We start from the raw sequence: 17,011 nt of genomic DNA on the forward strand, positions 1-17,011 counted from the left end.
CTGGAGAGATGAAGGCAGAAAGAACATTAATACAAATGTGGGAATTGCAGTATTTTCCGGATTATAGAGCGCACCTCACTGTCAACCGCACCCACAAAATAAAAATGAGGGGGGATGAGTTTGAAAACATTTCTCTGTCGTGCCTGCTGCTAGAATGTGCTTGCTTTAAATTAAAATTAGAATTTTCTTCTTTGATTTCCAATATTGACTTACAATGATTCACTTCCTGCTAAAGAGCCCCGTGGTGGTTGAAGAAAAATCCACAGAAAAGCCGCATAGTTCAAAGTAGGGGTGGGTAAAATAATTGAAGAATCGATGCATCGCAATAATTTCACGCAAAATTCATAATCGATTAGGTGGCTCCTCAGAATCGATTCACCTACTGACACGTTGGGGGCGTTGCGAGTTTGGCTACTGTTCTGAGCACCTGAGCGCATAACAACAGTCATGGCGAGCAGCTGTAGAAAGCTAACTCCGTCAACTTTTAAGTCAGATGTTTGGGCTCATTTTGCTTTCCCGTCTAAATCTGGAACTCAAGAAGTCGACAAAAGCAAGGTGGTATGTAAGCTGTGCCAGAGAGAATTAAAGTACTGCAGTAACACGACAAACCTGCGCAACCACTTAACCAGATACCACGCAGATGCGCTACAAAAACCCGAAGCACAACCTGTTGACTCCAAACAGACACAAATCGACAAATCATTCATCTCTAAACTTCTGCCAAGCTCTGCCCGCTCACAAAAAAATCACAAAGTCTGTAGCCGTGTTTATTTGCAAGGACCTACGACCGTACAGTGTTGTTGAAAACAAGGGTTTTAAGAATATGCTAAAGATACTCGAACCACGCTACGTAATACCAACACGTAAATACATGACAGAAGTCGCTGTGCCGTCACTGTATACAGAGGTGAAGACAGCCGTTTTGGAGTTGTTAAAGTCGGCCGAAAGAGTTGCTCTGACGTGTGATGGCTGGACCTCGAGAGCGACCGACCCCTACGTAACCATCACTTCTCATTTCATATCGAACGAGTGGGAATTGGTGTCAAATGTGCTTCAGACCATGCCCCTTCATGGAAGTCATACAGGTAGCAATATAGCAAACTTGTTGACAGAGGCAATAAATGAATGGGGCATAACCGGAAAAGTGCCTGCTGTTGTTACAGACAACGCGGCTAACATGCTAGCTGCTGTCGGTCTCACTGATCTATTGCATGTTGGCTGCTTTGCCCATGTGCTAAACTTGGCTTCGCAGGCTGCTCTTAAAACCCCTGCAGTCACACGGCTTCTGGGCAGAGTGAGGCGCATCTCTGCTTTTTTTCATCGAAGCACTTTGGCCTGTCATGCACTCAAGAAGAATCAAAAGTTGTTGGACCTCCCACAACACAAGTTAGTGACTGATATCTCTACGAGATGGAATAGCGCTTTAGATATGCTGGAGAGATTTTTGGAACAACAACCAGCTGTCTCTGCTGCATTACTTGCACCTGAAGTGCGAAAGCAGGAAAAAGATCTATGCTCCCTTACAGAGACAGACATTACAGCAGCAGAGGATATTGCACAGGCTCTGAAGCCACTAAAGAAAGCCACCTTGGTGATGTCTCAGGAAAGCACCCCAACTCTGTCTGTCATTGCACCTCTAAAAGAAAGACTTCTAGAGGAGATGCAACCATCATCCAGTGACTCTGCAGTGGTGAAGGAAATGAATTGCTATGTGCAGGGATCTCCAAAAAAGGTATTAATATATATATATATAACTTTTTTGCAACACAATGAAATAATTTGTCATTAATATTTATAAAAACAATGATTATGGTGTACACAAAGTCACGTAAATTTTTTTTAAGGTACCTGGGTCTGAAGGATGAGCTCTCCATTGCTGCTGCCCTGGACCCAAGGTTTAAGGCCCTACCTTTTCTGTCAGATGATGATGAGCGAGAAGAAGTGTTCACGCATCTTATAGCTCTCACTAAAGAATTGGCCACTGTTAAAAGCTCAGTAAGTACTAAAGTATAAATAAAAAATGCATTCTGTCACATACACACCGAATAGTTTTGTTTTGTTGTCTTATGGAATGCTATCGGTCTGCAATTATTTGAACACTGGCAAATTAATATACTTTTTATTTTAATGATTTAGCCCTACAATGCATGTTAAATGAGCTATTTGAAATGATAAAGCTCTTCTTATCAATGCAATGATTTTCTTATTTTTTTGCAGCAACAGAGTGGGCTGATGGATGAAGACCGTGAGGCAATCGAACAGCAGGGAGAGCCGGTTGATGACCTTTCTGGACCATCACCAAAGAAAGCAAGGGACTCTTGTGCTCTGGCTGATCTTTTTGGAAGCGCATATACAACTCCAGTAGCAGTGTCCAGAACCACAGATACCAAGGCATTGGATGAGGTGGTGCGTTACAAAGAGGTACAACCACTGCCACTCTCCACAAATCCACTCAACTGGTGGAGAGAGCATGAGGGGGAATACCCTTTGTTGTCATGCCAAGCTAAAAGGTACCTTTGCATCCCAGGCAGTAGTGTACCTGCTGAAAGGATCTTTTCCACAGCAGGTGACATAGTCACAGCCCAGAGAAGTGCATTGAAGCCTGAGCATGTGGATCAGCTGCTTTTTCTGAACAAGAATCTCCACGTGCCCACTTAGTCTGTAACCAGAAATGAAGAACTGTACTGTTACAGTACAGTTCTTCATTTCTGGCTACAGTACTATAGTTCAGTTCAAGATATGTTCAAAAATTAGAGGTTAATCACTACATGTTCAAAAGCTAAGAATGTTTACAAGCACTAAACTTTTTCAGTGCAATTCAGTTGAATACAACCCTATGATTTGTGTTTAAATCTGCACTAATATGCACAGATGTTATTGAAATGCATTTTTATTTATATTAGACTTTCAAGAGATAAGCTATGCCTAATTTTATTTTACATGCACTTTATTTTTTATTGTTTATTAAGAACAGTTTTCTACTTTAAGCACATTGCAGAAAGAAGTTTGTTTCTTTGCTCAGAAATGTGATGTTACAGAAGTTTGTATGAAAATAAATATTTTAAAAATGTCAACATTATCTTAAAGCATTTGTGTCTTCACAACTTTAAATCAATATCGAATCGAATCGAATCGCAACAGCAATAATCGAAATCGAATCGAATCGTGAGGTTCCTAACAATACCCAGCCCTAGTTCAAAGAGTGGGAAAAAAGTAGCAGCTTATACATAGTCTGAAAAATACAGTAGGTTACAGTGCCATTAAAGGTATTCATAACTTTTCCACATTTTTGTCACAATTAAGCACAAACTATAAGGATTTGATAGACCAATATTCCCCGTTACATTGGGACCAAAATTGAACTTTGTGATGTGCAAAACTAACAGCACATTGTCCTGAACATGTCGTCCTGAACACATCGTCCCTACAGTGAAACATGGTGGTGGCAATGTCAAGCTGTGGAGTTGCCTTTCTTCAAGGAGAACAGTAAACTTGGTCAGGGTTGATGGGAAATATTAGGTGAGTTAAATCTTAGAAGAAAACCTGTTAGACTGCAGTGGAAGTTGGGCAGTGACTTTTTAGGTGCCATGTCAACTAGTCACAATCACATGGCAGAGAAGATTTCTCCAAGAAGATGGGTTTAAATTGTATGAAAATATGAAGCATTTTACCAAAGGGTACTCCAAACTCTGGCACAGACAACTGGGACAATGTGCAACAATATGTCAGGTTCTTTTTCATCCATCCAGCTGACCACATCAGTGTGTATGAAGAATGTGTGGGGTCTGCACAGATAGTTGCCCTTTTCCTGATCCTAGATCTGTACAAGTCCTGGATCCAGGGACTTGTACAGTCCCTGTACTGTACAATTTTGAGTATGAGCCAAACCACCCATGGTGTCTGCCTTTGTGAGACCCTTGTCAGAACCGGGAGGAGTTATCAAGAAGCTTTCTATGATTACTCAGGCTACTTGGAAGCTGAACTTGTGCAGACATGCCACATTGAGGTGAGGATAAAAGATGATGGACAGTGTGCGGCGGCTAACACGAGGTGTAAACATGCGCAGTGGACTCTAAGGATCACAATAATTTTGCCTGGGCCGGTAAAAACCCAATCACCACATTGGACCTGATGCTCTTACATATTTGCATATCAATGCCTGACGTTTGACTGGTGGAATGCAGTGAGAGTTACACAAATGAAGCAATGCCTGGAAGCTTCTGTGAGAAAAACTACCACAACATTAAGATGCAACCAAAAAGTATTTTTACTTAGTTTTTCTTTCATTTAATTCAAAGTCACAGTGTGTGGCCAACATACCCAGAAACTGTTTATGCATTAAATTTGTTTTAATCAACAGCAGAGATTACGCTTACAAAGCCCGAGCTTATTAGCTTTAGAGAAAACATTAAATAACAAATAAAAGTTTAAACATTTTAATACCCTTGTCATGAAGTGTATTTTTGTTCCTTTAGAGTTACTCTTGTGAGGTGGATTTGTATTTCTTTTTGGTTGTTTTTTTCATCCCCACCGGGGCGTAATTACTCACGGCTGTTTTTGGTTTGCTTGATGACGTTTCCCTGTGTATTTTAGTTCCGCGGTTATCCCCAGTTGTTGTGGGATCCTAAACGTGTTCAGCTGCATTGTCAGTACGTTGTCGACCCGGTGGTTATCTGTAAGGTGCCCAGCAAGAGCATTAAAGACTTTTTATTGCTTTAACCTGCCTATCCTGGACTTTCCTTCCTTTAAAGATGACCAAACCTGACAACCCTCTACAGTTGTACTATAAACACATTTCTACATATAGAACAATGGCAGCAATGAAAACCATGCAAACAATATCTATGCAGCAGATAATGTTGTGTGGGAGGTTGTTGTATTGTTCTTCTGGTTTTGATGCAACCCTAGAATGGCTCAAAGAAAAAACAATTTACTTGATGTCTAAAATGTTACCTGTGTGTCAGAACCATTTTCACATGAGAGTTGATGGAAGAAGATGTTGTTTTAGTTGAATTTCACTCTAAGGAAATGAAGACATTTTAACGATAGTTGCCGGCAGCTTGCCTTGTGCAAAGGATGAGTCTAAACTTTGACACTGTGAAGCTGCGTTTCCATTACAAATATGAGCAAAATTTTGTCGATATTCTGCTAAATGTCAGAAAAACTATTTCACAATTGCAGTGTTTCCATAAAATAAGAAGCAATTAAAATCACGTGAATAAGTCTGTTCACAGAAAAAGTCATTAAAAAAGCATGTGTCATCATCCTCCCAACTTTGTGTTTTTCAGCAGTAACAACATCTGCCTGTTGATCTTATGATTTGTGATGTGAAAAAATATTTCTATTTCAGGTTTGCAAAATGCAGTAATTTTGAAGCAACCGAAAAACCTCCTCATACAAAAACGTTTTTCAATCATTTCTGTCGTGTTCTGTGTTTTCTGTGTGTTAATTTCGAGTTTTCGGTGTCTCTGAGTCTCTTCGTTGTCCTGTCCTCCCCTTGATTGTTCCCAGGTGTGTCTCGTTTCTGTGATTACCCTCCCGTGTATTTAATGCCACCTGTGTGTCTGCGTCTCTGTCAGGTCCTTGTCGCGTCATTTCTGTCTGCATGTTTGTTTGCGAAGGATCATTTCTGTTGCTACCGGTGTGAGCCCTGGCTTCTGCTCAGCCGTACCGCCAGAACTTTTGTGGACTTATTCATCATTAAAATCATTTATTTATCACATCCTGGGTCTACAGCGTCTGCCTCACCACCACACCCCGCAATTCGTGACAATTTCATTAAGCACATTTATTTTCGTAATTCCAATTTGAACATTTATACGGCCAATGGAAACGTAGCTTATATGATCGTTTCATGGAGCTACAGAGCTTTTTAACTAGGGCTGTGGATCATTCTGAATGAAATCGATTCCTTTCAACACAATGGTCGGCTGCATCCATTCTGTGTCGCTGCTGCTCTGCAACCACATTCACCAGAGTGTAGAAACAGAAACCGTCTGGCACGTTTTCGTGCAACACTTGTGACGCTTCAGAGCTGAGCTGCCGACGAGTCCACACAGCATGTGGTCGGGCTGTGTCAGTGTGTGTGGGTGTGTGCGTGTGTCTACGAGTGTGCAACACTGTCTGGTGTATCCCTACTCTTTACTGCCGCACAGTGGTTTCAAATAGGTGGAAGAAGAGGAGAACAATAAACAGGTTATTACTGTAAGTGTGTGTTTTAGCATTTTTCATCTTGTAGTGCCCATTTTTCCAACAAATATGACATTGTGAGGACCCACTACTGGTAAGGCATGTTCTGGTAACAGTTAGTTTAGGGTGAGGCTAGAAAAATAAACAAAAAAATCAATGGAAGTCAATGCAAAGTCACTGTGAAGATAGAAAGACATACCAATGTGTGTGTGTGTCTGTGTGAGATGCCTGATTTGATTTATCAGCATGAAGCAGCAGCAGGAAGAAGTAATTATCACTTTTATGCAACATTTATGCAGAACAATCACTGTAGCTTTGAAGTACAATTGTATTTTATTGTCAGGATTTGTGTTTTTCTGTGTTTATTTTGAGTTTTCTGTGTCTCTGTGTCTCCATGTTGTCCTGTCTCCCCTTGATTAGTTCCCAGGTGTGTCTCATTCCTTGATTACCTCCTGTGTATTTAGTGTCACCTGTGTCTCTGTGTCTTTGTCAGGTCATCGTCTCATTTTGGCGTCTGTCCTGTGTGCGCGCGTTTGTTTCCGTCTTCTATGTACCAGTTGCTACCGATGTTGAGCCCTGGCTTCTGCTCTGTCGTGCTGCCTGGTTTTGTGGACTAATTTTGGACCATCATTCACACGTCTATCTGGATTCTCAGTGTCTGCCTCACCACTACACTCCACCACCTCATAACATTTATGGCTTTTCTCATCAGCACTATAAAAGGCTGCACAGTGGCGCAGTTGGTACCTTGCAGCAAGAAGGTCCAGGGTTCAATTCCTCCCACAGTAGAAAAACATGACTGTCAGGTTAATTGGTCTCTCTAAATTCTCCTTAGGTGCTTGTGTGTGTGTGTTTGTGTGTGCATGGTTGTTTGTCCTGTCTGTCTCTGTGTTGCCTTGCGACAGACTGGCGACCTGTCCAGGGTGAACCCCGCCTCTCGCCCGGAACGTTAGCTGGAGAGGCACCAGGACTCCTCCTGATATATGTGAAACAAGCACAACATCAGTGCTAGCCAATGCAAACGCACCGAAGGGTGGATAAACCCTATAAAAGGTGAGTGCAAAAGAGGAATCTTTAGTTGGATCCTCCAGGCAGCTTCGAGCCAAGATCGAGATGGACAAAGAACTCTGCAGCTGAAGAAGAGCCGGGGCCAGGGAGCCGAATACTGTCCTGTGCATGGGGACCAACCCGTCAGCAACATGTGGCTTCCAATCGCACTTCTCTCATCAGCTGGGTTCAGACCCCAAAGACAAAGATGAACATAAAGGCAAAGAAGAACTGGTGTCTTCCTTCCTGCCAGCAACCAAGTCCTGTGTGACCTCACCATCCATGCGGAGAAGAAGCTCATCAGACCTACAGAGATCCCTGCCTTCATTGATCAACTTCCTCCTCCTGCTGCAACACCTTCTTCATCATCAGGCCAGGTCTGGGGCTCGAAACGCCACACTCCGTCCGTCTCTCTCAAAGGTTCCCTTTTCAGTTCTCAGTGTCAGCATTGATGAAAAATAGACTAGGTGATTGATTTTACTTATTTGATTATTTCTGCTACTGAATTAAGCTGTACTGACCCTTGCAAAAATGCCGTACTAATAAAATATTTAGCATTAAGAAAATCTAAAAAATGTTGTGGATATTCAATTAATGAGTCACCTTAAAGTTCTTTGATGGTTGTAAAATAGCTCTGATGTTTGATTCTGGAGAGGAAGAGGTGGAAAATGTTTTATAGGTTGCTGGTAGCCCATATGTAAAACAACATCCTTGGGACTCGCCGAGTCACTAAAACCAACCTGGTTCAATAACAAATGCACGTTGTAATTTACAGGTGTGCTCTGTGAAACTAGTTGGCTCCAGGCTGCTCAGTCTGTCTAATTCACAGCGGGAAGAAGGTTGGGACACCTGGATGTAGGTCGTCAGGAACCAGGCGAGTCTTTCTCAACACCAGCTTTAAACAGAGTTTACTTCAGTTCTGGACAGGGTGAATCCCAGCAGAGGGGGCCATTGCCCTCCACCACTTTACAGCCCTACCCTGCTGGTCCGCTGGTCCCACCAGACATTTACACAGGCTACACACAACTCTGGCAATCTGGGACTGACATCTCTCTGTGTTTGTATGCAGACAGAGGTACAGATAAAACCTCCAGCACTGAGATCTGGACCAAATCTAAGGCTCCAGATCATAACAGTCAACCAACAGTTTACACACATATCCTCACATACATATGGAGCTGCACAAACCATTCAAAGGGCACCAGATGAGGAAGACAGCTCAAACCAAGGAAACTGACACCACAGCTGGCCTTTACCTTTGGCATAATCTCAGTTGTCTTATCGGGTCAGATTAATGGTCAACCAAACACACAAATGTTCCCTCAAAATGTATTTGAACCGTGCGGATGTTAGAGCAAGAGTCCTAATGTGATTTATAAACAGTTTTTTACGTTATAAAGAGTACATTTCACTCCGCCGCTCGCTCTCGGTAGTGCACGCTAGTGGGTTATTTTGCCCTTTTCGAAGTCTGACAGGTTTGACAGGCTTGCCCTCGAAGCATGTGTTGGTTTCCCCTACACATGCAGAAATTTGTGAAGCTATGTTATATATTTTATTCAGTGTGATAACTAATTGTTAAGAAATATGTGTTAAGGAAAAGTATTTCAAAATCATGTTAATTTGTCTAAGATTAATTGTTGAAGTTAAGGTTTTCAGATTATTTTGTTTGTGCCCAGAGTGAAAGTCAAAACAAGATTTAAGTGCTGAAGTCCTTAAACATTACAATTTAGTAAATTGTTAATAAGTACAATCTGAGTCTACTTATCAGAATGTATCAGATTGCTGACAGTGTAATTTACAATAGTCTAATTTCTTATATATTCATTGTTTGATATTAAAGCTCTATTAGAGAGAATGTGGTACAAGATACTACAGCAAATCTCAATCTCGTAATCTGTTGATGACAATGACAAATAAATCTTATCTATCTTATCTTATCTTACAGATTTGGATGTTATGAATAGGATTATTTGAAGAAACTGGAATGGGACATTTTAAAGCACTCATGTTTCAGTTATTAGAGACTGAAGTATAGAAATTGGAGCGCAGGGAGCTGAGAAGAAGCGGGGGAAGGGCGGCGGAAAGGTGGTTCACCCAGGGCGCCCAACAGGCTAGGACCGACTCTGACAACGACAAAACAAGATTTTAACATCAATCAAGAGCTTAACAATAACCCTCAGGTAAAAATCTATCTATCTAGAAAAAAATAACAGACACTTTTCTATTTCAACATTTAACCAGGAAAGTTTCTGTCCTATTTTTGTGTTACTATGCTTTTTGGGAGCTAGAGAGCTAGACCTCAAAATTTGGTGCTTGTTTGCATTTATTCGCCACTGCTTTGGAATAAGACATCTTTTCTGTCAATCATTTTAAAGGACCACACCAAAGGAAACATATTGCTGATTGAGTGATGGCAACAGTAGATCCACATCTGTATGGGTTTTGTCACAGATCTTCAGTGAGAAGTTTGGTACATACATATTCATGTTACTCACCGTGGTGGAGAGTCAGGATACAGGCTGGTAATCTGTGGAAGACTCTCTCTGAAGGAGTCAAAGTCTAAGGCAGGAGGAAAGTCCTCTATGCAGCTAGACCTCAGTTCCCCTGCTGAACCCCCAAAGGAAAATCCATCTTGTCCTGCAGACAAACCTCGTGTTACTCTGGAAATAAACGCTAATGTGGCTGTATAGTTTTATGCTTTCACCTCACACTCAGTGCTGCTTCACAGTTAAAACATTCTGAGACTTTACCAGACACGTCTGGTAAAGAGACTGACCATAGCTGGCGCCAAAGTGTGGGTTTCTGAGTCGACTGTCTTTCCGCAGGCTGCCGATGATGATGGTGATGCAGGAGAGGAAGAGGACCAGTCCTATAACAATCCCAGCCACCACCAGCGGAGACACCAGGAGAGATGCCTCCCCTCCGGACTCCTTCTCGCTGCGGCAGTCTGGGTATTCCCCATGGCTCTGGTTGGAGCTCACTACAGGGACGCACACAGCGACGGGAAGCTCAGACGACCCAGACAGGTCATCTCTACACTGACAGACTGTTAGCATGCAAAGGGACTTTAAGAATGTTCGTAGATGTAAACAGGATTTGACATTTTTCCTGTTTGGCACCCTCACTCCATATCAGAATAACCAAATGAGAAGAACAGAAATTGATTTTGTTCTTCACAATTAATGCTTGTTCACTTATGTTATTACCTTAAAATGTTATGTTACTTGTCATTTTTATCAAAAACTATATGGTTCCTGGGAAAATTTACCTTTGAATTCATTGCAACTAATAACATTTCAGCAGAGTCTGCAGAACAGCGAGTCCGCTGTTCTGCTCTACCTCACAGATTTTTCACCCTACATTTCTCAATCCAACACCATGCAATCCTAAGGGTTGGATATTTATGTACATTTGTCTGGTAAAGGCTTTCATCACTTAACAAAACCTGTAAACGTAAGAAAATGTCCAAAATTCCGTAAAAAAGGATTCTTACATGACTAGCTCTCTACAGTTAGAATGGTCAGCCCAAAAGTCTTTTTTTATTAATGGTGGGGGGGGGGTGGGGAATAACAAAATTATTTTATTTCAGCAACCTTGAAGGTATTGTTCTCCAAATACACTGTGTACTTTCCTCAAAATGTATGAATATTAAGCACATTTTGTCATGTCATCAAGTCAGTCAGATCTTTTTTTCCCAAGATGGCGGCGCACGCAGTTGCAGCGGCTCATTGCTCTCTCGGTCGGTGCAATGTTTGGCTGCTTGTGTACGTGTTGATTTGTGTTCCGTACTCGTCATGTCGGACAAACAAAATATACAGTCGGGACGATCTCCTGACGATCGGTGCCCGCTACGAACTAGATGTTACAGCTGATTTTCAACGCTTGTTCAACATTCCGGGGGACATAGCGAGGAGCCCCGGCGCGCAGTGGATTACCATCACAGCAGGGAGGAAGCGGCGGCGGCGTAGAGAGAGAAGGCAGAAGCGGGGCTGCAGGGCCGGCGTGCTAGCTAGGCTACGGAGGCAACCACACAAACCACCGCTCCCCAGCCTGTTTCTCTCAAATGCCAGATCCCTTGCAAACAAGATGGATGAACTGAGACTACAGGCTGCATTTCACAGCGCAGTGAAGGACAGCTGTATTCTTCTGATCACGGAGACCTGGCTGCATCCAGACGTAGCGGACTCTGCCATCGAGCTAGCAGGCTACACAGTACAGTGAGACGACAGAACGAAAGACTCTGGTAAGAGCAGAGGAGGAGGGCTCTGTATGTACATGAACAACACCTGGTGTACTAACACAGCGACTGTCATCAGCCATTGCTCCCCAGACCTGGAGTATGTGACTGTTAGATGTAGACCAATATACCTCCCCAGAGAGTTCACCGTAGTCATGGTAACCGCTGTTTACATACCACCAGATGCTAATGCTAAAACAGCTATTGGACTTTTGCATGGCAGCATTAGCCATCTGCAGAGCATCTATCCAGATGCTGTGCACATCATAGCGGGGGACTTCAACCATGCAGACCTGAAGACAGCGCTCCCCAAATTCCACCAGCATGTAAAGTGTGCTACAAGAGAGGCTAACACTCTGGACAAAGTCTACTCCAACATCAAGCTAGGCTACAGGGCTAGGGCACTTCCTCACCTGGGTCAGTCCGATCACCTGTCCCTGCATTTAATTCCTGCTTATGCCCCCCTCAGGAAAACTGCTCCAACCATCACCAAAACCATCAAATCCTGGCCCAAGGATGCGACACAGCAGCTGCAGGACTGTTTCGACAGGACAAACTGGGATGTTTTTGAACATCAGGACCTGGAGGTTTTTACAGACAGTGTACTGTGCTACATCAAGAACTGTATTGACACTGTAGCTGTGGATAAACGCATCCGGGTCTTCCCAAACCAGAAGCCCTGGATGACTCAGGAGGTCCAGCGACTGCTAAAGCACAGGAATACCTCCTTCAGGTCTTGGGACAGGACCGTCTACAGTACAGCCCCGAGCTAACTTGAAGAGCGGCATCAGAATGGCTAAATCTGACTACAGGAGGAGGATAGAGGGCTACCTTGACAGCAACAACAGCAGGCAGGTGTGGCAGGGAATCCAGCATCTCACCAACTACAGGACCAACCTCGCAGCTGCAGAAGGTGATGCCACGCTGGCAGAGGAGCTGAACCTCTTCTTTGCACACTTTGAGGTGAAGCCAACAGAGGCAGCCACACTAAACCAAGCGACCCACAACACCACACTCCTCGTTGTAGAGGAGCACGAGGTGAGGCACACATTGCGGGCTGTCAACCCAAGGAAGGCTGCTGGACCTGATGGCGTCCCTGGACGTGTCCTGAAAGACTGCGCCGATCAGCTGGCTGGAGTCTTCACCAGGATCTTCAACCAGTCCCTAGCCCTGTCTACAGTCCCATCCTGCCTGAAATCTTCCACCATAGTCCCCATACCCAAGAAACCTCACATCTCTTGCCTCAACGACTACTGGCCAGTGGCACTAACCCCTGTGGTGACGAAGTGTTTTGAAAAACTGGTCCGGGGTCACATCACAGCACTTCTCCCTCCTGGCTTTGACCACCACCAGTTCGCCTACAGAGCCAACAGATCCACAGAGGACGCTGTGATCACGGCCCTCCATGCTGCTCTGTCACATCTGGAGCAGCAGGGGAGCTATGTGCGGATGCTCTTTGTAGACTACAGCTCTGCTTTTAATACCATCCTCCCTCACAGACTGGTGGACAAACTGGGGGACCTGGGTCTCCCTCACTCCACCTGCATGTGGATTCTGAGCTTACTGACCAACCGACAGCAGAGAGTTAGGGTGGGAAAACATACATCCACTGCCCTCAGCCTTAGTACTGGCTCTCCACAGGGCTGTGTGCTGAGCCCCCTGCTCTATTGTCTGTACACATACGACAGCAACACCATCATCAAGTTTGCTGATGACACCACAGTGGTGGGGCTCATCTCAGGAGGCGACGAGTCCGCCTACAGGGGTGAGGTGGAGCGGCTGTTGCAGTGGTGCAGGGAGAACAATCTGCTCCTCAACAACTCAAAGACAAAAGAACTCATAATAGATTACAGGAGGAATAAAACGGACATTACACCACTAACCATTGGGGGAAAATGTGTGGAGAGGGTAGCTGATTTCCGTTTCCTGGGGGTCCACATTGAGCAGGGCCTCACATGGAACATGAACACCTTCGAGCTGATAAAAAAGGCCCAGCAAAGACTGTACTTCCTGAGGGTTCTCAGGAGGAACAACATCAAGGAGAAGCTGCTGGTGTCCTTCTACAAGTGCTCCATAGAGAGCATACTGACCTACTGTATCTGCATATGGTATAACAGCAGCACTACGGCTCAAAGGAAAGCTCTCCAAAGGGTTGTGAATACAGCCCAAAAAATCATTGGCTGCCCTCTCCCCTCACTGGAGGACCTGCACAGCGACCGCTGTCTAAGAAAAGCACAACACATCACAAAGGACACTTCTCACCCCGGACATTCTCTGTTCACACTGCTGCCTTCAGGCAGAAGATACAGAGCAATCAGAACAAGAACCAACCGTCTCAGAGACAGTTTCTACCCGATAGCAATAACAAAACTAAATGCAATCAAAAACAACCATTAATCATCATGAATGATGTATGTGAGAATGTGGCTGTTCTTATTTATTAGTTTTTTTTTTGTTGTTGTTTTTTTTACCAGTTTTTTGTTAATTCTTACATTGTGTGTGAATTGTGAGACAGTTATTTTTTGTTTCTTAAGCATATGCACTGACTGATGGCACCTTTTAAATTTCGTTGTCCTTGTGACAATGACAATAAAGATTTATCTCTATCTCTATCTTTAAAGTGGTGAGATGCTTCTGGTAAAATCTTCATTTTGTACAGTCATGCTGAAATTCAGGCCTTTGAATGCATTAGATGGAGAATGTTACTTTTTTATAACTGTTTTTGTCATGATGGGTTCTATTTGTCTTGCCCACATGCAGAACACTACACTGGAGAAACGGAATCAGTGAAAGAAGGTTTATTAATATATATATACAAAATAACTGCAGTTGTTGGTCCGGGTTGGAAGGGGAAAAGTCTCTTTGAGCAGCCAAAACTCTATGAGAGATAGAGATGGAAAAGGGATGAGTTCACAGATGGTGGGAAATAGGAGTGACAACAGAAACAATGGATCGATCTTACTGGGGGGATGAGAAAACTCAGTCCAGAGGGAGTAGTCCGTGGAGGCGCGGCGGAGGGAACTACTAGCTATAAAGTTGGCCCTGGAGGAGTGGAGACACTGGCTGGAGGGGGCAGAACTTCCAGTCTTGGTTTGGACCGACCACAAGAATTTGTCCTACCTACGTTCCGCGAGACGGCTAAATCCACAACAATCACGCTCATTATTCTTCTCACGGTTCAACCTCTCCATTTCATATCGCCCAGGATCTCACAACATAAAACCTGATGCCCTTTCCCGTCTCTACTCACCTGACGACTTTGAGAAGGTTCCAGCCACCATCCTCCCTCCCAGCTGCACCAGTTGCAGCAATAACCTGGGAAATAGAAGACATTATAAAACAAGCACAACTGTCCGATCCAGCTCCTGACTCCTGTCCACTCAATAAGATCTTTGTTCCTTCCTCCGTCCGGGCCCGTTTTCTTCAGTGGATCCACGCATCGAAGTTTTCTGGTCATCCCGGCATCAGTCGCACCGTCGCCCTAGTCAACCGAAGGTTCTGGTGGCCGTCCGTCCACAAAGATGTCCGGGATTATGTTCGAGCCTGCACCGTCTGTTCCCGTAATAAAACATCCCATCAACCTCCGGCTGGTCTCCTTCAGCCACTTCCTATTCCAAAACGCCCATGCTCCCACATATCGATAGACTTCGTCACCGGGTTGCCACCCTCCAAAGGCATGACCACCATCCTCTCCATTGTTGACCGCTTCTCCAAAGCCTGCCATTTCATTCCCCTCCGTAAATTACCCACGGCCTTCCAAACAGCACAACTTCTGGTTAAACACGTTTTCCGGCTTCATGGCATCCCGCAGATCGAGGACCACAATTCATCTCCCAGGTTTGGAAGAATTTTTGTTCAGCATTACATGCCAATGTTTCACTCACATCTGGTTTTCATCCGCAGTCCAATGGCCAAACAGAACGTCTCAATCAGGATCTTGAAACCACCCTTCGTTGTTTCTCATCCTCCAACCCCTCCGACTGGTCCCAATATCTCCCTTGGGTGGAGTATGCCCATAACAGCCATGTGTCCGCTGCTACAGGTCTGTCCCCATTCGAAGCATCCCTCGGCTATCAACCACCTCTACTCTCAGCCGAGGAAGAGAATATTTCTGTCACCTCCATCCATCACCACATCCGTCGCTGTCAGAAGGTTTGGAAGACTACTATACACAATCTCAACCGCACTGCCGAACAGATTAAACGCCAGGCTGACCGCAGGAGGATTCCTGCTCCCACCTACACCCCCGGTCAACAGGTTTGGTTGTCCTCCCGAGACATTCCCCTCAAATCTATGTCTAAGAAATTAGCTCCCCGTTATATTGGTCCATTTACTATAGAAGCCGTCATCAATCCATCCGCTGTCCGTCTCCGTTTGCCCACCTCCCTCCGCGTCCATCCCACCTTCCATGTGTCCCACATTAAACCCGCCCGCTCTGCCCTCCAGCCGACGCCCCTCCTCCCCCCCGTGACGTTGATGGCCACCCTGCATATTCCGTCCACTGGATCGTGGACTCCCGTCGGCGAGGTCGCGGCTGGCAGTACCTCGTTGACTGGGAGGGTTACGGTCCGGAGGAGCGTTCTTGGGTCCCGGGTTCTTTTATATTGGATCCATCCCTCATCACTGACTACCGTTCCTCGCTGCCATCCGGTTCTTCGAGGCCGCCAAGTGGCAGCCGTTGAGGGGGGGGTACTGTTGTGGTTCGGGGTCCTTTGGTTCTTCTTTGTGGGTTTTTCTGTGCATACACTCACCTTTTACGACAGATGGCGCCATACTTACCCGACTGGAGTGTGTGTGTAGACCGTCATCAAGCACACCTGAACCCGATCAACTCATCAGCGGTGTGTACTAAAGGAGGCTTCTGCCAGTCCTTCAGCACCCGAGTGTTAGCCAGAAACGGTACCTCTGAGCCTCCTAGAGCTAGCCTCTGATCCTTCCTTGTTGATCTGAATCCTCGTTGATCTGAATCCTCTAGTGACTTTTCCTGTTGTTTTTTGCCTTCAGGTTTTTCCCCGGAGAAGCCCTTACAGATCCTGTCTGCTTCTCTGATCGAGATTCCCCTCGTGACGCCGTGGGTCCTACCCACTGGTTGCCCGAGTTCCCAGACTCACCTCCTCAGTCTGACTACAAGTTCCCCCCCAGATTCCACGACTGGCAGTTGCACCGCTCCTTTGTCCCCGCCGAGCCCGAGCCTACCTGTCCGCCCTCCGACGCAATCCTCTGTTTTCCTCCTGGACACTAGCCATCAAGCATCGGACCACCTGGACCACTTAAGAGACAAAGACTCCGAACCTTCCAGTAAACTCTCCTAGATCTCGTACCATCGAACCACAAGTAAGCTCCGTTTACTCTGTGACTTTCCTGTTTCCGACAGCCCTGAACTCACCATTCTGCTCTGCCTCTTTAGAGAGCCGATCGCTCCATGAACCCCTTTTCCTCCCTGGACCAGACCAGAGCTTCCACAACCTCTGCTTGCCGTTTTACAATAAACCAATTACCGTATATACCTCTCCTGAATTGTGTTGTGGGTCTGAAAAT

The 17,011-nt window shown here is 45.0% G+C and overlaps 1 protein-coding gene across 3 annotated transcripts in view; it reads right to left on the minus strand.

Moving 5' to 3' along the window:
- Positions 1–17,011, minus strand: part of bean1 (brain expressed, associated with NEDD4, 1) — a 61,504-nt gene that overhangs the window by 3,706 nt on the left and 40,787 nt on the right. For 2 of the 3 annotated variants that reach the window (XM_032553672.1, XM_032553671.1), the window contains exons 1-2: positions 10,013–12,205; positions 9,732–9,873 (exon numbers count right to left, since the gene is read on the minus strand). In XM_032553672.1, the coding sequence (XP_032409563.1) occupies positions 9,732–9,873; positions 10,013–10,292 (422 nt within the window). In that variant the 5' untranslated portion in view covers positions 10,293–12,205. Of the gene's footprint in view, positions 1–9,731; positions 9,874–10,012; positions 12,206–17,011 lie in introns of those variants that run through there. The other variant, XM_032553673.1, reaches the window with a different exon arrangement.

This window comes from Xiphophorus hellerii, chromosome 22 (genome assembly GCF_003331165.1).
Source record: "Xiphophorus hellerii strain 12219 chromosome 22, Xiphophorus_hellerii-4.1, whole genome shotgun sequence".
Taxonomy (NCBI): Eukaryota; Metazoa; Chordata; class Actinopteri; order Cyprinodontiformes; family Poeciliidae; genus Xiphophorus; species Xiphophorus hellerii.